The sequence below is a fragment of the Macrotis lagotis genome, chromosome X (assembly GCF_037893015.1).
Source record: "Macrotis lagotis isolate mMagLag1 chromosome X, bilby.v1.9.chrom.fasta, whole genome shotgun sequence".
In the NCBI taxonomy this organism is placed as follows: Eukaryota; Metazoa; Chordata; class Mammalia; order Peramelemorphia; family Peramelidae; genus Macrotis; species Macrotis lagotis.
In genome coordinates, this window is record NC_133666.1 from 678909614 (window position 1) to 678926075 (window position 16462).

The 16462-nt window shown below is 39.6% G+C and overlaps 1 protein-coding gene across 1 annotated transcript in view; it reads right to left on the reverse strand.

The window, feature by feature from the left end:
• Nucleotides 1–5906: 5906 nt before the first annotated feature.
• The window catches only part of KSR2 (kinase suppressor of ras 2), a 175574-nt gene continuing 165018 nt past the window's right edge, over nt 5907–16462 (reverse strand). Inside the window, exons 8-10 of the mRNA XM_074202245.1 lie at nt 12372–12503; nt 6780–6909; nt 5907–6044 (exon numbers count right to left, since the gene is read on the reverse strand). Of these exons, the coding sequence (XP_074058346.1) occupies nt 5907–6044; nt 6780–6909; nt 12372–12503 (400 nt within the window). The remainder of the gene's footprint in view (nt 6045–6779; nt 6910–12371; nt 12504–16462) is intronic.

Below are 16462 nucleotides of genomic sequence, written 5' to 3' on the forward strand. Positions count from 1 at the left end.
TGGTTACTGAGTCAGTAAAACTTGAGTCTGAATCCTGCCTCAAACCCTTGACAATTATCTTTATCCCTATCAGGCTCAGTTTCCTTATCTATGGAATGGAGATAAGAAGATCACTTTCCTCCCAGTGTTAATGTGAGGATCAAATGAGATAAGTTAAAGCAATACATGAATGTTGGTTATTAATAATAGTAGTAGCAGCAGCATCTCACATACAATCAGTTGCTAAATCTTTCTCCCAAAAAACATCTCTCATCTATGCCCATTTTTCCTCTTTCTCTCCTCTTTCCTCTTTACCCAGCTACCAGTCTAATTCAAATATTTTATCACTTCTTGCCTGATGATTACAACAACCCAGATTGTTCTCCTTGGCTTAAGTCTCTGTCCACTTAAATCCATTCTCTGCATAAGCACCATTATTATTTTTCTGAAGTAATGATAGTTCTGATTATATCACTTCTTCCCTGGGTCCCCACCTCAATAACCGCTGATAGTTACTCATTACCTCTAGGATCATAGATATGCCCCACTGGCCCCATCTGACCTGTCCAGCCTCATCACTCATAATGAGCACTCTCTGTGCACTCTATAGTCTAACCAAACTGGCCTTATCATATCCTATACAGCAGTTTTCAAACTCAAATAAAAATGGTTCCCAGGGTACCACACGTTGACTTAGAAACTGTTGATTAGCATTTATCCATATTATATTGTATTTTTGATGAATTTTTCCTAATTATATTTTAATCTATTTCTATCTGAACTTCAGTTTTGTGGTTCCCAGTTTGACATTTTTAACTCTTTCTCTGTGATTTTGTCCAGACCAAGATTGTCCTTTCTTCCTTTTCAAATGACCAGTTCTGTCCAAGGTTCAGCTCAATTGCCAACTCCTGCAGGAGATGTTCCCTCATCTTAGTTTGTCAGCTCTCCCCACCTATAGTTATTCTTTTACTCTCTGTACACGTTGTATTCACTTCTCTGGTATGCACTGTACCCCTCTTCCCATTATATTATCAGTTCTGTGATGTCAATAATTGTTCCAATTTAGTCTTTTGTATCCCTAGAACATGTGCTTGCTGGTCAAACTGGATTCCATTTTGTACCCCTGTCGTGCAACTATGGCATGTCTAATAGGAAAATAGGTTTTAGTATTAGCAGATATAACAATAGAGTAGGGACCGAGGGGACTTCTGACTATACCTAAACCAGTGGAACCCTCAGTTGGTAGAATCATAAGGGACAAAAGATTAGGAATTGGTTCATTTGGGGCTATTTTATTGCTGCCCCCTGGAGAGATCAGTAAACTCTCATTGGCCAGGAAATATAAAGTCCTCTGAAAGCAATTCAGTTTCCCAGCACATAATGCCAACCTCATTACCCCAAAGATGGGGAAGCCAAAGCACCCCCTCGGTGAGAAAATCAGAGACATTCCTACAGAGGAAAATTACAAGGTCTCTCATTGCCTCTTCCCACCTCCTCATCTCTCCCTTTTCTCCATGCAACTGGTAAACTGAGAAGCAATAAAAATTATAGTGAACAGGGACATGTTGACATGTCAGGGGAAATCCACTGATCTCCAGTCCCTTTTGAGCTGTGACAATGAGGTTTATAATCTGTGGGGTGGGGAGTGGTGGTTAGTAATGAGACCATGGGAAAGTTCTCCCAGGTTCACCTAATCTCTATGTAAATGATTGTCAGTTTTGTAGTCTCCTTTTTTAGTCCATTACCAACTACCGATTAGACATTTCCAACTGTATGTCTAGGCCAAAGCTTATGCTTGGCTGTGTTATGTCACTAGTCTGAGTAATAGAGTAACTCGCTATTAGGAGTCAATAGCAACTACTGTAAGAAAGGATAGGGTTAATTTATTTGTAGCCCTCATTCCTAGCATATAGAATGGTTTAATACATTCTTATTTTTTGATTAGTTCCTTATTCAAAGAAGGTTTCAATCAAACTCCTGGGGACAAAAAACAGTCCATGAATATCTACTGCTACAAATTTACACACACACACATGCGCGTGCACGTGCGCACACACTCCTACTATTCTTAAAATCAGATACCCTATGGACCATTGTAGTAAATAGAAAGACCTGGGGTTCAAATCCTGTTTATGATGCTTAATAAACAAATATCATCCATAGTAGATTCTCAATTGCTTCTTTTTTTTTTAAGGTTTTTGCAAGACAAATGGAGTTAAGTGGCTTGCCCAAGGTCACACGGCTAGGTCATTATTAAATGTCTGAGGCTGGATCTGAACCCAGGTACTCATGATTCCAGGGCCAGTGCTCTATCCACTAAGCCACCTAGCCTCCCCTCAATTGTTTCTTGATAATCAAATTGGATTCTATGTTGCACCCCTGTCATAAGACTATCATCTGCCTAGCATGAAAACACTCTTAGGTCTTAGTATTGGTAAATCCAAGGATAGAGTAGAGATTAAAGGGACTTCTGACTATACCTAAACCAGTGGAGTCTATAGCTGGTAGAATCAAAGGGGACAGAAGCTTGAGAAATCTATTATTATTATTATTATTGTTATTATTACATTAACTATTCTTTGCCATAGGCAACCGCCTTGGACTTGACTAGACAGTCATAGACTTGGTGAAAGGAAATCTCACAGCAGGAGTTCACAAGGAGATGACATCACATAGCCCTCATGAAGAATCTCAGAAATAGTTGATTGAGGGGGCAGCTAGGTGGCGCAGTGGATAGAGCACTGGCCCTGGAGTCAGGAGGACCTGAGTTCAGATCCGCCCTCAGACACTTAATAATGACCTAGCCGTGTGGCCTTGGGCAAGTCACTTAACCCCATTTGCCTTGCAAAAACCTAAAAAAAATAGTTGATTGAGTGAGGCTAGAGTTAGAAGATATCTCAGCAGGAACCTACTTAGGGAGAAAACAATGGAAAAGGAACCTCTTTGACTTCAAATCTTGTCTCTGCTACTCTTAACTAACGGGACTGCTAGCAAGTCATAATCTCCGGAGGTCTCAGTGTCCTTCTTTATCAAATGAGAAGGTTGGTTAGATAGTCTCTGTCCTTGCCCATGGCCAATTATTTCCCTTGTGATATCAACGTTGACCTTTAAACTCTGGATAAGCTTAAAACCTAATACTTTTTTTGATTGTATCAGGTGGTTGACTCTACAACTGACTTCTAGCTTGAAGGAGGAAGACTTAAAAAAACTGGGGATGTGGATAACCTTGAGAAGAAAGGGGGGTGAATGTGTGGATGGATTAATAACAATAGCTAGCAATTGCATAAGGTTCTTTTTTGCAAAGCACTTTACCATAAATTAGCTCAGCTGACCCATACAGCAGCCCTAGGCGATAGTTGATATTATCATTTCCATTTTTACCAGGTAAAAAACTGAAGCAAACGGAGGTCAAGTGATTTGGCCCGGGTCACACAAATGATACAGGCCAATGGCAGGATCTGAATTTAAGACTTCCTAGCTTCCAGACCAGCCCTCTATCCATACTGTCCAACTGGCTCCTGTTGCCTAATAAAGGAAGCTGTCCAAAAACGGAATGGGTTGCCTTGGGATCCACAGACCTAAATTTGTGAGCAATGAAGCCAAGGAATGTAATCTCTGGTGGATTAGTGTTGTTACTCCTAATTCCTCTCACAGCAGTCCCAAGACCAACCTAACTTCTGTGGATGCATTCTTCCCTTGGTGCCTCTCCTTCCCCCCCACCATGATCCCTGGTCCCCTAAAGTCTTTTGAGTGAGTAAACTTCGCAAAAAACCTTTATGCTTTCAGCATCATTGGCTAGTCAGCTCTTTTTCAAAACCTTTCTGTCCCAAACTACTGCAATTTACTAGGAATAACAATATAAATATTGTTGGTATTTTGCAATCACATGTTGCCTGGGGCAAAGCACTAGAGAGCCAACAAATTCTAGAGGCCTCAAAAGCCAGTAAAATCCTGAGTTTTGCCTCTAACTCCAAAGAATCCCGAGCTCAGCCCACCTTTCATGTTGTGTAACAATCTTCTCTAACCTCTTGGAAGCTTAAATTAGGGATTTGTGTTTAGGCAGCAATTTATCTGGGTACTCCTTTCAGTGGAGGAAATATTTCGCTTTGTGAATACAATTCTTCTCTCAGATGACAAAGGAAAACCTCAGCCTTTCATTGTCCAAGCTGAGATTTCTAATAAGAGAGAGAGAACTGAAATGTCCCAAAGTGTCACAACCCCAGGGAATATTAATTAAACTAACAGGGGGTCTGTTACACACTGGCCTAGTTAGTGGACCATCTTGTCATGTGATGAGAGATATTTCAGACAGGGATTTCTCTAAAAAAGGTGTTCTTTATGAGCCCCTTCTGGAGAGAGAGAGAGAGAGAGAGAGAGAGAGAGAGAGAGAGAGAGAGAGAGAGAGAGAGAGAGAGAGAGTCAGAGACAGACAAGCAGGCAGAGAGACATACATACAGAGATAGAGAGACAGAGACAGACAGACATACATAGTAAAAGCAGAGACAGAAAGAGAGGTAGAGAGACAGGGACAGAGACAGAGTCAGAGACAGACTGACAGGTAGGCAGACAGGCAGAAAGAGAGACAGAGACATACACAGAGGGAAAGACAGAGATAGAGAGACAGACAAAGAAAGAGAGAAGAAGAGAGGAAAGAAGAGAGAGAGACAGATCTCACGGGCATGAAAAGCATATTGTTAGATGGCAATTTGTTTAAAAATGATCTGGGATTTTAGTAGATTGAAAACTGAATGTGGGTCAGCGCCTTGATGTGAAGGTACTTGAGCTAGCAGCAACAACCACAAGAATAGTAACTATTGTTTATATAGTGATTTAAGGCTTGCAAAATGCAATAGAATTTCATTGTGCTTTATTGTCATAGTAACCTTGGAGAGTATTATTATTATCATCATCATGTTATTATTCTCATTTTATAGATGAGGAAACTGACCTAAAACAAGGCTAATTGAATTGCTCAAGATCACTCAGTTAGTAAGTGTCTAAGGCTGGATTTGAACTCAGGTTCCTGACTCTGGTTCCATTTAGCTACCAAAGACAAAGACCCTATGAATAAGGAATTGATGGTTGGGATAAACTCTCTCCCAATCGGACCATATCTGAAATGTTGGGTTCAACTCTGGATGTCACAGCTCAGCAAGGATACAGATAAGCTGACAAGCTGTCACCATGATGAAAGGCCCTGAGTCCACGTCATATAGGGGTCAGTTGAAGACTCGGGATATGTGGTCATGAGAAGAGAAGACTTGGGGCAGAGGAATGATGTGCTTGTGTTCAAGTATATGAATAGCAGTCATTCTGCAGAAGGATTAGCCTTGTACTCTTTAACTTTAGATGAAGGATCGATACTCATGGTGGACATGGTCAAAAGACAGATTTAAGTTTGTAATAAGGAAAAATTCATTATAAAAAGTAGATCCATGTTCAGATATGTGAAATACCTATAGAGCACCCATGAGGAAATCATTTGCTTCCATAGAGCTGATTTTATAAGCCCCATCTCAGGAGGTGGTGAGTTCTTCCTTCTTGGATGTTTTTAAGTAGAAGCTGGATGACCATTTGTTGAGTATATTATAAAGGGGATTTCCTTGTTGGCCTAGAGGTCCCTTCCCATTTTCAAATTCTATGAGGCTGTAGCAAATGCTGAAGAATGTGCCTATTTCCTTCTAGCCAGTAAATATTATATTACTCTACTGGTCCTTCTCCTTTCCCTTTGTGAAGACCAAAGTAGTCCTTATTGCTTTGCTGCGATGAGGTTAAATCTGCACAAAAATTTTAGAAGACTAGAAGGCAAGGAGAGAGAAGAGAAGGCAAGGAAGTGAAGTGGCTGAAGGGATGGGGTTGGAGAGAGAAGTGGCAGAGGCAGGGAGTAAAGAAAAGCAGAGATGGAGCTGGGGACTTAACAAGAACCCTTACTCGGCTGACTTCCAGAAATGTCCAGGGTGAGAAAGACGGCGGTTTCGCTTAGGTAGTTTCTCCAGCATTTCCATGAGCTTGGTGAAGGTAGGTCTCTCTTCCTGCTCAAACGCCCAACAGAAGAGAAGAATGTCCTAAAAGAGAACCAAACATGGGCATTTAACAAGAAATACCCATCTACCTATCATTGCATATTTTATTGAGTTGAAATTTTTCTAGAATAGAAGAGGGAGAAGGAAGACTTTGGGTTTCCATTTATTTCCCAAATCCTCCCTCCCCGCAAAAAAAGGACAATGACCACTTCCCAGGGATCCTCTTATCATAGAGGGGCTAGAAAAGCTGGAGATACCTTAAGAATCTTCTCTAGGTGGTCAAACAGTTTCTTATCACTTGTACTTAATTATACTTAAAGTTATATTTTTCCCCTCTAATGGGTATGAATTCCAACCATTTTACATATGATACTTTATTTTCTATAATATATGTACCATAAAGTCAGGTACTGATAGTTCAGATATGGGAACACCCATACCATTCTGAAGAAGGATTAGCCTTATGTACTTTAACTTTAGAGGAAGAATCAATAATCATAGTGGACATGGTCAAAAGACAAATTTAAGTTTGTAATAAGGAAAAATTCATTATAAAAATATAGATCCATGTTCAGATATATGAAATACCTATAGAATACCCATGAAGAAATCATTTCTTTCCATGGAGTTGATTTTATAAGCCCCAAACTGTTGTTACTTGGCATGCCCTTCTAGGAAACATTCACATGGAACACAAGAGTAGGATTAGAACCCACAACTCTTGTTGATGGTCTCCCACCTGTAATCCCCCCTCCCACCCCAGAGGCTGGCACATACCGAGATTTCTTTTCCCAGTCCAATTTGGCTGAGGTTGGGTTTCATTCCTCTTCCCATCTGCCATATTATTGCCTCTGCCGGTTGAGTCTTGTAAGGCCACTCTCTGGCATGAAGTTCGTACCAGATTGTGCTGTTGGCACACAGGTTTTGAAGAGTGTTAGTGTGGTTGTCATCACCCTATCACTTTCCATATTCCTCTCTCCTAAGCTTTCCAACAACCATTTCCCTATCACTCTCTTTTCAGACCTTAAAGAGCAGAGTCTAGAAATGGTCTTCAGAAGTTGACTACCTCCCCAATGTGGGTTGATCCAGCACCTTCATACTCTCAAAGTCAGTAGTATGTACTTCAGTGGACAGAAGATGGGATCTGGAGTCAAAAGACAGGTTCAAATACTGACTTTGCCACATCCTAATGATGTGACTTTGGATAAATCACTTAACACCCTGAGTCTCAGTTTCTTCATTTGTAAATTGAGGACATCAGGCTAGATGACTTTCCAATTTAAAAACTCAGATCCTAATATCACTATGGACTCTAACAAGTCTTCTCCAAAGACTTGCTCTCAGGGGTCCCCAACATCCAAAATTATTCCACTCTCTTCCTTTACTCAAACTCCTAGTGTGGTAAGGTCTCAGGGTCTAAAAAAGTTCATTCCAAGGGAAAATGTAGCCATCAAGGAGCCAGTTACAATGGAGACAACCAAAGCAAAAGGAGCAGGTCTCATTCTGTGAAGGCCATTAGTAGGTCAGTGTCACTGGCAAAAGGGCTCTGAGTTTCTTGAATCCCTATCTTTTTAGCAGCCCTATTCCCCTTCAAACTTTTCAAAATATTAGCTTTGGAAGTGATTTTGATGACTTTCAACCATAGAAAGTAGTCAATAGATATGTGTTAGGAACCTGCTGCTAAGCAGTGAGGTTACAAAGAAAGACAAAAGATTGTCCCTGTTCTTAAGAGGCATACACTCTGGAGTGAGCCTAACCAGAACCCCATACAACAGCGTTGTGTGATGATCAACTATGATAGATTTAGCTCTTCTCAGCAATACAGTGATCAAAGACAATTCTAAAAGATTCGTGAAAGAAAATAACTTCCACATCCAGAGAAAGAACTTTGGAGTCTCAATGCAGACCAAAGTTTACTATTCTCATTTTTAACTAGTTTTTTTTTCCCCTCATGCTTTTTCCCTTTTGGTCTGATTCTTCCGGAAATATATTTAATATAATTGTACATATATACCCTAGATCAGTTTGCTTTCTGCCTTGGGCAGGAAAGAAGCGGGGGAGAAATTTTGGAATTCAAAATCTTACAAAAATGAATGTTAAAAACTATCTTTATATGTAATTGGAAAAATATTATTAACTGAGAAAAAAAACGTACATACCCTAATTTTCCCAACCTCTCAGGCAATATTGAAGAGGCTCATGAAAAGGCAAATGGATGCCTTGAGCAAGTCAGCAAGTTTGGTTTTACCACTCTTGCATCTTTCCTCACCTTCTTAAGAAAATATGTTTATAAGTACATTGGGGAAAGGCAAAATAAATATTATTGGATGTCATATTGTAAGACTGGACTTGGATTAGCATCCAGAAACCTTTCCCAATTACTTCAGTTACTAGTGCCCCCAACCTCAAAGTGTTTACCTTGTATAGCTGGGTGACATGGAAGGATGAATTGAAATCAAGAAGACCTGAGTTCAAATCAGGTCTTAATCAGATCATCTCACCTCTCTAGTTTTCTCATTTTAAAATGGTGATAATATAGAATTTGAAAAACACAGGATTGTTGTGGGAGTCAAATGAAATAAGTAAATATATAGAGAGAGACCTTAGAAACCTCAGAATGCTATGTGAACAGTTTCTCTGATAATGATAATGGCAATGATTACCTTCCTAAGAGGTATGTTGTAAGGGTAAGATAAGATTTCTTAGTATTCTGAAAATGTTAAAAGAGCATAAGGGTCACAGATTTAAAACCAGAGATGGAAATAACTATGGAAAATCACCTGACCCCCTTCATTTTCCAGATCAGAAACCTGAGGCCCAGAGAAACTAAATCATTTATCTCGCTCAGATAAGTATCAAGTGTGAGAGGCAAGATCTAGATTCAGATCACCTAACTCCAAATCTTCTCTCTCTCTCTCTCTCTCTCTCTCTCTCTCTCTCTCTCTCTCTCTCTCTCTCTCTCTGTGTGTGTGTGTGTGTGTCTACTATGTTATGTAATTTTTTGGGTTTTTGTTGCTATCATTGTTGTTAGCTCATTTTCATTATTTTGGATTTGGATAAATCCAGTCTGATGATAAGTTGCTATACAACTATTATTCTCTTGTCTTTAGTGATCTACAAATTAGCATTCAGATAAAATGATTCATTTTTGCAACAGACTCAGAGTGAACTTTATTTTTCAGTCTTATATTATTTCATTAGCTAGAGCTTCTGGAGTCTGTGTTAAGTGTAGGTTTCAAGTATTTCAGTTGTTTTAATTTTTTCCTCTTCAGATCTAAATAGCTCTTCCACTTCCATATTTATTTCATTGAATGTTTTAGATCTGATGTTTAGAGTTTGAGGGAATGAAGTTGCTTCTCATGCTCACTTTGAACTGCTTGGTGGTAATGTTACTGTATACTCTCAAGCTGAGAGGACATTATTGACCAAAGCAGTATTCAGTCCTTGACTAAAACTGATGAGATGTTTCTGGTTTTCCTTTGATAATATGACTCTACTGTAAAATGAAAGCATTCTTCTCTTCAGTCCATGTCATACCCACTCATAGAATCCAAAATCTGAAGTTGGAAGGGAATTCAGAAGTCAACTAGTATATTATTTTATAGAAATGTTTCATAGAAATATTATATATAATATATATTATAATATCATTCATATTTATTTTATAGAGAAGAAAATGGAATACAGTGACTTGTCAAGTTTACACAGATAGTAAGTGTCAAAGCTGCAGTTTGAAGCCCATAGCTCTGCCTTATCCATTGTACAACACTGTCAGTTCATGCTAGGCAGCATTGTCTGGACTAATACAGTTCCAAAAAGTGGCGTATTGGTTGTTCTGTGTTATTTTGCCTTCCTGTGATACCAGAACATAAAGGAACAATATTCATTCTATTGGTGGTTCCAATTAGGTTAAATTCAAAGAGAATATTTTCAACACACTATCCATGGTGCTGAACCTATCTGTGGTATCACCAAAGCTCAGTCGATGTTATTTTAGGGTTCCTGGCAGACCTTCACATATATTTTAGATGCATACAGACTCCCCACTGTACGTCATCCTGATTATCATTGTTTCTCCCCTCACTCCCCACATCATTGCCTCATTCTACTTCATCAAATGGAGGAGAGATAGGGCTTTGAGGAGGATATTATTTCTACTATAATTACTATGCTAAAAATACTTGCCCTCCTGACCTCAGGACTGTTATAAGAAACCAATGAAATAAATTTCATTAAAAATGTGAAAAACCAAGCTAAAAAGAGGAACCCAATGAAACAAGGAGAATGAAAGTGATAACTGATTGGTAATGTAGAGGATGCACTGGAATTGGAATCCAGAAGATCTCAGTTCAAATTCTGTTCATATATTAGCTTTGTGACCCTGGAAAGGTAATTTCATCATTCTGGGTCCTCAGTCCTATCTTTTGCAATATGATAGAATCAGACTAGATGACTTCTAAGATCTTGTCTAGTCCTGGATCTGTGATCCTATTAAAATGCTGACTCTTGTTGCTGAATTTAGTGACTGCATCAAAGGCAATTCTAGAATATTCTTGTTAAATTGTTTCCCCCTTCTTTTCTAATTTTCCCTTTCCTCATTCCCACTGTACTCAACCCACAGGCTTTGAGTACTAAGATGTTAATACTGAGAATTTTTTTTAATCAAAAGCCTGAAGTTCTCAGTTTACCATCTAGAAGGAAGGCCAAGTGCTAGTTGCCTCCTGATCTCTTCAGAGGCAACTGCTTCAGCTGCTATCCTACTGAATCTGTGCTGAATGAATACCCCAAGGTGAAGGAGCTGGGGCCCCTGAGTCCCCCAGGTGGCAGAAGACACAGTAGTAGCTTATAGGCATTCACCAAGGCAATGGACAACACCTCTGTCCCCAACAGACGGCCGAAAGCCAAATCTAAGCTTCTTTAGAAACAACTCACACCTAATTGGTGAGAGAACGAAGAGTTCCAAGTTGTTAAGCATTCAACAGTGCAGAGGAAAAAGGATCATTAAAACTTCCTTTTAAAATACACTTTGATGGGAAACTCACTTAAAATGAAAAAAAAAATTCCTTTAAAATTGAAGAGAAAACCATTTGCTTGAGGCCTGATTTGATAAGGTCTCTTAATTAGTTCTTTGCTAAAGGTATCCTAAAAATATACAGGTTTAATTATTGCAGTTTTTTCAAATAGATATATCTAATCAGATAAAGACTTTGGTATAAGCTAATCAACACATTATGGTCTTCAAGGTGCCCAATGTGATAGCTGCTGAGAACCAAGATCTATTAGGCAGAAAACAGCCTGTAATAAAAGTTGTACAGAAGTACGAGCATTTTTCAAAAAAGTAATTCTCAAACTAATACCCTTATGATAAGAATGAGAACTCCCTCTTCTCTTCGTATGGAAGCAATTTTTTTTTAGGTTTTTGCAAGGCAATGGGGTTAAGTGGCTTGCCCAAGGCCACACAGCTAGGTAATTATTAAGTGTCTGAGGTCAAATTTGAACCCAGGTGCTTCTGACTCCAGGGCCAGTGCTCTATCCACTGCGCCACCTAGCCGCCCCCTGGAAGCAATTTTTGATGTGTTGTTTAATGACTTGACTTGGTCTAGGAAGTCATCAGTGAAAGGTCAACCTATTGGTTAGGAAAATCTCTGTATTTGGTGGAATTGATGTCCATTTCTCAGTTCATGTTCCATTCTTTCAAACATGATATAACCTGACTGAACTTGGGCTTGCTGAAGGTAACTTTTAAGAACCTAAGATCATCTCCATACAATGAAGAACCATTGGAAGAAAAGTTATCTCAAGAAATTCTAAGAGTTTCTCTATGACATGAATAGGATAAATATTTTAATTCTAATTTTATAGCTGAGGAAACTAAGACAGTGGCAGGAGATATGATTCCTTCATGGTTACACAGTGAATTAATAATAGATATGGCATCCAGATATTTAGGTATTTGAGTTTCCAGACCAGGACTCTTTCTTTTACATAATGGGGACCATGCTTAGTACTATAGATTTATGCTCATGTGTAGAAATAAATGAGTGATGACTAAAGCAATAAAGTTTATAATCCTAGTGTTCTCTTCCCAATTGTAGCATGAAGTCAACAAACTTTGATTAAACATCTATTCTGCACCAGATAATATGCTAACGACTTGGGATGATGAAGAAGAGACTCACATCCTGATGATGGGGTGGGGTGGGGGGATAGCCTCCAAACAAAGCATAGACAGGAGAGCTTGAAGATAGTTCAGAAGAAAGGTACTAAGGCGAAGAAGGTGGAAAGCATTACCAAAGGATGATTTGGTGGAGAGTGCTTCCCATCCACAATGAGCCCCCCACCCCAAAGTCCAGGATGTGGTCCTCTTACCCAAGTGCAAAAACGTCTGAGTGCTTAGAAAAGGGGAGTTTGTCCTCCTCTGTGTCAGGAGAAAGCTGACGGATGATCTCTGGAGCAAGGTGGCAGAGCCAACCATTCTGGATTCTCAGTTTGTCTTCTCTCCTGAAAAAAAAAACACATCAGAGTTAAGTAATCTCCTGAGCGTTGTCTCTCTGACCTTAGTCAGAGGAGGGGGTCATCGGTGCTAGCCAAGTCAGAAAACAGCTATCAAGTGATTATCTTCTTTTTTTTTGCAAGGCAATGGGGTTAAGTGGCTTGCCCAAGGCCACACAGCTAGGTCATTATTAAGTGTCTGAGGCTGGATTTGAACCCAGGTACTCCTGACTTCAGGGCTGGTGCTCTATCCACTGTGCCACCTAGCCACCCAGAACATACTTCTAAAGGCTGTCTATCATCTCCTGTTATTACTAGGTTAGTGTGTGTCGAAATGTAAGTATAAAATGTATTGTAGATATTAAGAGGCTTAATTAGAGTCTTTATGTCTTCCTCATCCCATAGGCTTATCCATGTGGAGGGAACTTATAATGGAAATGAAGGCGGAAAGATGATTGCTAGGAAGAAGAACAAAACAGAAATTTATGCTGATGAAGTGGAAAGAGCATTGATACTGGAAATCATTGAATCTGGCTTCAGATCCTATCCTTGATGCTTATTACTTATGTGACTTGGGCAAGATGATCTCTCTGGGTCTCATTCTGTCAACTGCCACATAGACTAAATGATTTCTGAGATCCTTTCTGGTACTAGGTCTAAATCTCTACCCTCTAGTCCCCATGCCTCAGTAGAGTATATTGGTTGATTTGTCCAGGCTACTTCTTCCAACTTCCTTCAATGCTTGGAATAGTCTCCCTCCTCATCTCTGCTGTAGCTAGTTCCTCCAAGCACCTTTTCTTATGCTCCATATAATAAATCTCCCTTTCTCTCTTTTGGAAACTGTGTGTATGTATTTCAGTATATTTTGTACTCGCCTGTTTGAAAGTTCTTTCCCCCATGTAGAATGTAAGCTTGTTCAAGTCAAAAACTATGTCTCATCTTTGTATCTCCCAACTCCATGCCTGATAAACAGTAGGCACCTAATAAATTCCTAATGAATGATGAAATGAAAATTGTGCCCTTCTCTATTTATGTTGCATCTTTGTATCGTCTAACTCCATGCCTGATAAACAGCAGGCACCCAATAAATTCCTAATGAAAATTGTGTCCTTCTCTGAGCCTCAGTTTCCTCACTTGTAAAATGGGGCTGAAGTCAGACTAGCTAGCCTTTATGGTCTCTTCTAGCTCTATATTTATGATTGTATGACATCTCCGGGTTTCAGTTTCCCCACTTTCAAAATTAGGGGTTGAGAACAGATAGGTCTCTTCTAGCTATCAGCTTCCTTACTTGTTAATTGAGAGAACTAGACTCTATGCATCCTTCTGGATCTAAATCTATGATCCTACATGAAGTTACTTGAGGTCAGGAAACTTTTTTGTCTTTGTATCTCTAACCTAAGCTAAGTATATGGCACATTGACAACCACTTAATAAATATTTGTTGAAATCGGTTAATAGGTTCATAAGGCATTCATGGATGAAGTCTTTTAAAATATAACAGAATATATTCCAGAGCCAAATTCCTTTGCCCAATTATTCCAATCTCTTCAGTTGCTGGTTGGCCATATGTTCAGTTCCTTTAGTAGGGGTTGGAGTGAGGTTAAGGAAGAAGGGCAATGTGGAGGTATGAAGCCTGAGGGGCCAAAACTTTCTCAGTCCACAGACCATGAAATCACAGACAGACCTTTTCATTTTGCTTACTCTGGCCATGTCTTCTGCTAATTATTGGGGGAAAATGCCTTTGTATGCATTGGAAGTTCCAGATGTGCATTCTGGGTATGGAGTTGGATATGATCCTGATGCTACATCTCCCTCACCCACCTCCTCCTTCCCCTACAGCATTCTCGTACTCAATATTCTTCAGTGTAATTAGCCGGTTGGTGGACAAGCCCAGAGAGAATTCTCTGGGGTCTGTTGCACAGTCAGATGGAAGTTAGAGGCTGGGGAATTACAACTTCAAAACCCACCACGCTGCAGGAGCCAAAATAAAGATTTTCCTTTTGATGGGAAGGCATTAAATGAGCATCCCCACCCCCTCACCCCTATCTCTGCCTACAAAACAGTCCTATTAGTTTAAACAGCCTGGAAAAGAAAGAGACCTGAACTTTTTCTCCTGTGATATCTCATCTCTAACCAGTCTTTTAATGAGGGAAGTTGCCTGTTCTCATTAGCACAGGGTTTGAGTCAGTTTGGAGTTTTCAGAAAAAGGTCCAGAGAGAGATGTGGGCTAGCTACTAGTGCAGTTCTGGTGGATTTGGAATGGGTTGAATGCCCAGATTTCATAGAACTGGCATTATTGCTTCAATGTGCTGCCAACTTGGAGAAAAGTCTACAGTGGAGGACCCCAGGGATCTGTCCTTGGTCCTGTGCTATTCATCATACTTATGAATAATTCACATTAATATCATGCTCATCAAATAACAGATGGCCCAAGGCTGGGAAGGCTGACTAACCCATTGTACTTCAGAGTCTGATTTAAAATGAATCTTGATAAGCTCTGTTTCTGACTTTCTGGGCCTGGTCACCAGAGCTTCTGTCTCATTTTGAGATTCCTCTCAGGGGTTGGGGCCTTGTCACACTGCCATGTGTACGATCCACCTGCCCCTTTTATCACATTCGTGAATTCCTCCTAGGGTCTACATTTTTGGCTGAACAACCTTCATTTCCCTTCTAGATGTGTCTCTGACTTTTGGACCCCATCCTTTTCAGTTCCTTTTTATGTTCTGTCTGTCTTCCTTCTTTAGAGTTTAAGCTCCTTGAGGGCAGGGACTGTCTTACTTTTTATATCCTCAGGGCTTAGGACAATGACTTCTTGCCTTGTTTGCTCAAACATGACCCTATTCTATTAAATTCATTTAATAGAAACTTAAAAGGGTCAAATTATACATTTGACTTGTAAAAAAATTAACTTCACAAGATGAGGATGGGAGATGCATGTCTCTAGTAATAATGATGGGAGAGCTTTAGTAACTTGTGAGTTCCTACTAAACATAATCAACAATGTAGCCAAAAAGGCTAAACTTATCCTAGGATTCATGTCCCATGTTTCCATTTTCATCCATCTGTCTTACTCATTTCTCCCTGATCTCTTCTACCCCCATCCCCCATACACACACACACACACACACACACACACACACACACACAAACACACACACAACTATTTTCTGACCTTAGATACTTCCTAGATGAGTGACCTTGGACAGTTCTCTTTTCCTCTGTCTGCTGACCTCATTCGTAAAATGAGGATAATTCCACCAATATGCCAAAGTTGTTGTGAGGATCAAATGAAATATTTGAGGTTTTGCAAGCCTCAAAGTGCAATTAAAATGTTAATTATCACCCATCATCATCATCATCATCATCATCATCACCATGATCTTTCCTTTTAATCCATAGAGCCAGGTAAATAAGGTAATGTTAAAGTTGAAAGAGATCCTGAGAGAAAATATAATTTGTGCACTATCAAATAGCTAAATAGTCACAGAGTAAAGACCCAAACCCTAACCTCCTAACTCTTCATCCAATGTTCTTTCTATCATTTTCTATCATTTCTATCTTTCTATCAATCTCCATTCCAATCCAAAGCTGGGCTACAAGGATTATTGACCTGAACATGGAAATCCCAACTTCTGTTTCTGGATCTCCCTTATATGTGTGAACCTGTCTCCTCATCAGTAAAGCAGAGAAGGAGATTGTATCATACCAGCCTCAAAGACATCTTGTGAGGAAAACACCTTGTCTCCCCAGTAGTAAATAAACTTCTTAAAGGGAGGCACTGTCTTGCTTGTTGATATGTGTATTCTCAGCAGTTAGAACAGAGTAAATATTGAATAAATGCTTATAAATCTATCTTTATATATCATAAATGGCCAGGGCAATGAAAGTTGCTATTGCCAATAATAAGGGATGGAATTTTAGTAATAGGAGCTGGTCCTCAGATTTCACTGATCCAAGGAAATGTCAAC